Source organism: Alligator sinensis, unplaced genomic scaffold, assembly GCF_000455745.1.
Source record: "Alligator sinensis unplaced genomic scaffold, ASM45574v1 scaffold241_1, whole genome shotgun sequence".
In the NCBI taxonomy this organism is placed as follows: domain Eukaryota; kingdom Metazoa; phylum Chordata; order Crocodylia; family Alligatoridae; genus Alligator; species Alligator sinensis.
Genome location: NW_005841894.1, coordinates 4,339,769 through 4,346,744, shown reverse-complemented (window position 1 = coordinate 4,346,744; position 6,976 = coordinate 4,339,769). Strand labels below are relative to the sequence as shown.

At 37.7% G+C, this 6,976-nt stretch overlaps 1 protein-coding gene across 1 annotated transcript in view; it reads right to left on the bottom strand.

Annotated features, from left to right (window-relative positions):
* Positions 1–2,235: 2,235 nt before the first annotated feature.
* Positions 2,236–6,976, bottom strand: part of LMO7 (LIM domain 7) — a gene marked incomplete at its 3' end in the record, with an annotated part of 165,312 nt that continues 160,571 nt past the window's right edge. Inside the window, 3 exon segments of the mRNA XM_025197342.1 lie at positions 2,236–2,586; positions 3,335–3,788; positions 5,227–5,369. Of these exon segments, the coding sequence (XP_025053127.1) occupies positions 2,236–2,586; positions 3,335–3,788; positions 5,227–5,369 (948 nt within the window).

Genomic DNA, 6,976 nt, shown 5'->3' with positions numbered 1-6,976 from the left:
GGGGGGGGGGGGGGGGGGGGGGGGAGATTTTTTTCACCCCAGAGTTATAGATGCAGAGTAGAGATAGAGCCTAATCATCAGCTGACTCACCCTTGCTTTCCTGCTTAACTAACGCTGAAAAATTAGCTACTGCTGAAGACTGGTCTCCATAGGTGGATCTATGATTTTGAAAAAGCTAAAGAATCTCTGAGGTTGTAAAATAGAAAAGGAGAGAACAGAAGAAGCTGGCAAACAGCAAAATAACCCTAAAAAGTTTAATTTGATTAGTGGAACATCAAGATCATTAAAAAGGAGAGATGATTGTTAAGATTGTGAAGAGCAATAAGCTATTAAGTCTACTGAGGCCATCAGCTGCCTGACCAGTAATGCATGAGTTGCTGCACTGTGGAGTAGAAATCAAAGCAAGACGTTTCTATCCTGGTCAGAAAATCAGCTTCTTTGTTTAAAACACATACCAATTTGTGGGGGCAGGAGGGTGGGAAAAAGGTGTGTGTAGTAAGTGAGAAAATATGGTATTACCTTATATTGAAATTCTACTACTATACTTAAAGTTCAGCACAGAATAATGTATGAAGTAAGATTTAGGCCATTAACCTGTTCCTTAAAAAAAATAAATGAGATCTTTTTACCTTCCCCAACTACGAATGGATCTTTACTCTTACTCCACCTGCAAGGAGGAGAGTCCAGTTCCATTCACTGAATTTCACCTTGCTGCTTTGACAGGTTCTCTCCAAAGATTATATTGGTCTACAAACTCAACATTAGTGCTTTAGTGTTTACTTGACTACCAGTCTCTCGCCTGGCCATGAAATGATTTACCAGCAGATTAAGCAGAAAAGGATTTTCTACCTCAACTACATCTTGTTTGATGCATGCTGTATAAAACAGTCATGTGCCTGATAACCAAACAGTAGCTAGGCTTAGTCTTTTTATCACTGCAGTGAACAGAAATGAAACCCGAACCTAAAATTTTTGTTTCCAAAGCAAAAATGGGCACATGAAGTCCGTATATCTATCTAATTTAATACATATCCTACCAAATTTAACAGCAACAGTTCTAGTTACCATTGTATTATTATTATTTAAATTATCATAATCTCCTCCTACTTGTAACAACCACGTCTTCGGAAACAACAATTAAATAAATTAATTATGATCACCAGACAGGCAGTTTAGAGCTGCCAGGCCAAAAGCAGTAGTAAGAATCTGTAAACTGAAAACAACCCAAAAAACCTGCTCTTTAGAAGAAATTGATTAAAGAAAAACAAACAAGCTGCTGTCCAAATGGGCTGACACTTACAAAACAATATTAAAACAAAAAGAAGAAGAATATGCAGTGACTTCATGATCAGCATTCAGGTTTTTTTGCTTCAGCAGTAGGCATAATTAGCATTTAGAGAAATGTAAAAAATGTGGAGAATGCAACTTGCAGCATGATCTTTGAGGTTTAGCAACGTCAACTCCTGCAGGATGCTACTGACAGCTGAAGCTATTAGTATTCAGTTTACATTTGAAACCTGAGACTGACAGGAGACAGCAACAGTCAACAGCTTCATGAATACAGTACCTTATATTCCTCAAAGCTCTATAAAAAGAGCACTAGATCTAATTTCTGAACAAAAGTTGGAAAATTTTGCATCAGACAATTAGTGAGGATGTGATTTAATTTAAAAGTAATTAGTGAGAACAGTTGTTAAACTAAAACCTAGTTGGAGAATTAGTTAAAAAAAAAGCACTGATTCAGGACAGTTTGGGGAGAGTGAGAGTGGGTAGTAGAGATGCAACTGTGATGCTGCGTACATTAAAAAGGGTCAGATTTTTAACGCCTGAATTATTTTGCCTCCTGCAGTTTGAGGGCGCAAATAAAGGCTAGTGCAATTTGGGTCACTCACGTGACTGTACTCAGGAGATAAGATAATTTGCTGCTGCAAAGCATGGGCACAAAAACTGAAACCTGGGTAATGTTGAACTGAACATCAGACTCACTTTGTACTTGAATTAGAAATGCAGTGAAGCTCAGGGCAGAGAGTTTTAAGTGTTGTAGTTACCAAAAGAGCAAATACTATTTTTCCCTATACTATCTGAAAAAGAGGCTAGATGAAATGGGCTAAGTTGTTTCTCTGAGCAGCTCTCATTACTGGAGAATATTGGCCTAAGGTTTTAATAATAATCTTTGTTCACGCTGCCCTAGGTCTACTAGATTACTGCAAGTAATTATATACTTTTCAAACTCACCTGTGACCTTGAAACCTCAGGCTCTGGCAGGCTTCTTCTTTCTGCAGAGGGTGCAACTGTAATAGAGTCAGGAGAAGTATAATACTCTGATTTAAGACCATGGCTTCCAGCATCCTGGTCCTGTGATACAGCAGAGGCTACTGAAATAGGCGAATATGTTCTTTTAATATCTTCCTCCTTTTCTTCTTCCTCCTCCTCTTCCTCATCCTCTGCATCTTCATTGCCACTTTTCAGTGCAGTGGTAGAAAGAGGCTGTCTTGTTTCTGGTTGTGAAAATGAATTGCTGGTGAACAAAGCTGGAGCTCTCTTGGCTCTATCTACTTCTCCGTTATACTTCTGGGCATCATCCATCTAGAATTAAAACGTTATTACAGAAAAGCAATTCTTAAAAATCCACAAGCCACAAATGGAGTATTTCAATACTCCAAAAAGTTTAACTAAAAAAAGCACTTTGACCTTTCTTCCTTCTCTTCAATTACCGTTTTAGTCCTTCCATTCAATACCACTTACTCCTTGCCTTAACAGAAAGCAAGAGGCCTACAGGAAACTAAATAATCCAGGTTTGAATTCAGGAGTGACACAATCAAACCATATGCTTTCAAAAGCTTACCTATTTACCAGATACAAAATTGGAGAAACTAAGGGCTTTTGAAAAAGCTATGAAAAATCTACACCAATTCTGATTTTCCATGTTGTGTTTCAGTACAAAGGAAAAAATTCTCACTGTTCTATCAAGTTGGATTTACACCACACAAGAAGGTGTCCTGATTCATTAGCAATTATCCGATGCAAAGAAAAAGCTCCAGAAAACTGTAACATATTTTTAAAAAATTTTCTGGCAGGAAACTTTACAAAAAAAGAGATTACTATTCACACAGTCTGATCAAAGTACTAATACAGTCAACAAGTGATCATTTAAAATATATATCAGTAAATGTTTGAGCATAGAAACAAAATAATCTGCTCCATTATTAATATGCCCTGTGTAATGCAATCACAGGTAATTTGGAAGGTAATTAATTACAATGTTAAAAGTACTGTTTGGTGACTTATTTAAGATTATAACATTCATATACATTAAGAAAAAGGATGTTTTTACCGTAAATGATCTAGGAAGTGATGAGATTCCTCGTGTGTGGACACCAAAAGGTCTTGGTGTAACCACAGATGTTAACCTAGAGGTATCAGTTTTCTGGTAACTTCTGGGTAGAGAAGCTGAAACCCGAGCTGACCCAGTTTGTGCATTCACTGTATGGTGAGTAGACAAAGGAGCTGAGCTCTGTTTTTCGGACAGGCTTTTAGATGGAATTTGCGTTTCACCTGTTGCATAGCTCTCCCACTTCTGCAAATTCTCTTTCTTAGTTGGTGCAGCTAAAGGTTTTTCATTGTTCTTAAAGACATCAGTGGTATCTTTTTCAACTAAGTAATCTTTTGCTACCGAGGATCTAGAAGATGGTTTTTCTTCGCTAAACACATCATCATATGACGAATAAATCCACTTGCGTTCAGTTGTTCGCTGGTTGTCACCATAGGTTTCGTGATCTCTCTTCTCCCTGAGGAGACAGGGCTCATTAAAATACCAAAGGAGTGACCTGGTGAACAGGTGGGTTTTAAAGAAGTCTTTCAGCTACTAAATGCTTGAGGCAAGAAAACAAACAGTAGGTAAATTAAAATGAATCCTGCTCTCTCTCCAAAATTAAAAAAATCTTTTCTTTTCACATATTAAAATGGCCAATAATCCTATATACTCTAATGTTATCAACTGGCTGTGCTGCCAAAACTGGTCTCTCTCCAAGCATTCCAGTTAAAATTTTTGGAAAACTAATAACTATGTTTCTCCAAAGGAAGTTAAGAGAGGGAAATGTACTTAATTTGGAAGGGTGGAAGGCTGCCACAGGAAGACTATTGTCTTATTAAATACTGTACTAAAATGCTTAACTAATTTATAGAGAACATGGTGTTTGTTGATCCTGAACTGAGCTTTAGTGGTTTTGTTTTTTGTTTGTTTTATCATTAAATGTGTCCATGTAGTGTAAAAAGCTCACTAGCACGACTATAGTGTTTTAGAAAACTATTTTTTAAAATCATGGAGATATTGGCGATTAAATCCAATGAACATCTATGCTGATACTGAATAAAATATATTTTTTGTCTTGAAAATAAGAAGTACTGAAACTCAGAATGTGTTCAAAAAGGGTCCTTTTAATTTGCTGTCTAGATGTATGCAGCAGGTATACACAGACATTCATCTAAAATAGATGAGACAATGTATTTATAAATACACCATCACCTATAGGCCAAATATTGTTGCTTTACTGTATTTACTTTCTTTCCCTTTGAAGAGTGAGTTAAAACTATTTGCATTTCACCCATTCTATAAATAGCACATGGATTCACATAGCAATTGCATTGAGAAAGTTGGAGAACCCATAGTCCTGCTATTTTGTGATATAACAAGCACCAGGCATATATTTACTCACCATGTAAATACATGTCTACAACTAGTAGAAAATTACAACTACAATATTAAAGTAAAGAAAAATACCCAATCCTATTAAACTAGCCCAGGTACTAAAACAGCATGACTAACCAACTTATTCATTCTAGCCTGGCTAGGCTAATTTTAAACCAAATACGGTTAATGTGAATGCAAATTTGATAAAAACAGATACACTTATTTATACCTAGTTCCACTTTCTAAATTTCATGGTACATGACTATCCAGATTTATATATAAATTTCCCACAACTAAACCGCATCTGCCATTCAGTTATTTATGTAATGCTGAAATCTAAACAAATCAGTCACAAGTTGGCAAAGGAAACCTTTATCAAACAACACCCCCTCCCCCCAAAAAAAACAAATGCACTAAATTAATTCCACTTCATATGCCAGCATCATTTTAATGCTAATTAAAGCTACTTTATAGTAGAGAGAACAAAAGAGCCCACACTTAAATAATACACATGAAACCCCAGTTGGATGCATTACCTGTCTCGCTGCATTTCTTTCAGTGATTTGGTATTTCTTACAGAAACCTCAGAGGTTTTCCTTTCAATGTCTTCTCTTTCTTCCTTTTTCTTTTGCAAATCTGAAGTGAAACTTTTTCGGCGACTCTTCCATTTTGCAAGATCCTAAAATGGAAGTCACGTGAGTTTTGGGGTATCTAATTTTCTGGAGACCTGTAACAACTTCATAGTCTATCCTACTGCATTACTCAGTCCTTCTAACTAGATCTAAGTGTCCTAATTTTCCTCTGTAGACAGACACAGTTTTTCTGTGCTAAGGCTAGAATCTCATGTGTCTTCTTGCAAAGTCTGACCTAAATGTTTCTGAAACAGTGTTTGTATTTTTCAGATAAGGTGACATGCCTGTTGATCTTCTGGTCTGAAATTGAAAAGGAAAATTAACTTTTCCTTTTCAGTTCTTTCCAGTTGCATCTGCAATATTTATTCTTAAATTTTCTAGGAAAATAGAACTGTTTTATTTAAATGCAACTGTTTATTTGCTTGTTTGTTCTTTAAGCAAAGCAAAGCAATATAACAACTGACTGATGCATTAGTTTTAATAAGCTGATGTCAGTATTAAAGATGAATTGAAGGCAGAATATTTTTGGGGAGATTTTTTAAAGAATTAGCAAGGTAAAAAATATACATTAATGTAATTTGCAAGGAAGAAAATATATTTTTTTTCTGAATGGCCAAAATACTCAAATATACTCAACCATCAGCCCTTCACTAACTTTCATTGCACGTGTAATGCTTTCTATCACTGAACAATTTAATGTGGTATTCTAACTATCATTAGATTTCACAGTAACACTAACATGTATTCCTCTAAGCAGAAGCATGCCCTGTTTAGTTTCCTCCAAATGCAATTTGCAATTTTTGTTGCAGATCATAGTATTAAGCCATACTATACATATGATATATGTATAGTAAATATCTATACATAGCCATACTATACATATGATATGATACTATAATATAGCTGTTTTTATATTACGCCTATATTACATTTACAAACATGCAGACCAAACGATACTCTATTCCCAGAGAAGCAAATATCTAGTAGAATGACGCTATGCTAAATATGGCATCTTATCTTTTAGGCTAGGTACGGAGGTTCAGAAAGCCTGAGGGGGATTTACAGTAATTTTCACAGCTTTTTTTAAGCACCCTACATTAGTCTGGGAGAGAACAGAACTCAAGTTGCAAGGCCAGCCAAGGAGCTGAGCAGCTGGCCACCCCTGATTGGCCAGTACACACCCTCTCCCCAGCTCTGTCACCTGCCAGCAGCAGCTGGGGGAAAAGGAGCCCCCAGCTGCACAAGCCCAGCCCCAAACCAACATGGGGGGAGGGGTGTCCATGTGGCAGGGTGGGCATTTCCCCCACACACCTGCTCTCAGTTCTCAGTCTGGTGGACACCTGCAGCCGGGAGCTGCTGCTTGAAGCCTCTGTCTCCTGCCTGTGACCAGACAAGGTGGGGGTATAGAGCCATGGCTCAGAGCTGCATACCTTTCTGCCATTCCAGGAGCCAAGGTTGGGGAGCAGACCCCAATAACTTGCTGGCTTAGGTTTGGAGGGTGCCAGGCCAGACTGGATTCACACAACAAGGGGCTCCACTCTCCTTCTGCCCCGGGTTCCTGGCACAGTGGAGAGTTGCACATCTTTGAGCTTCAGCTCCATTCTCCCAGCCCTTACCCCTCTTCCCCCCTGCCCAGCCACACAGGCAGGCGGAA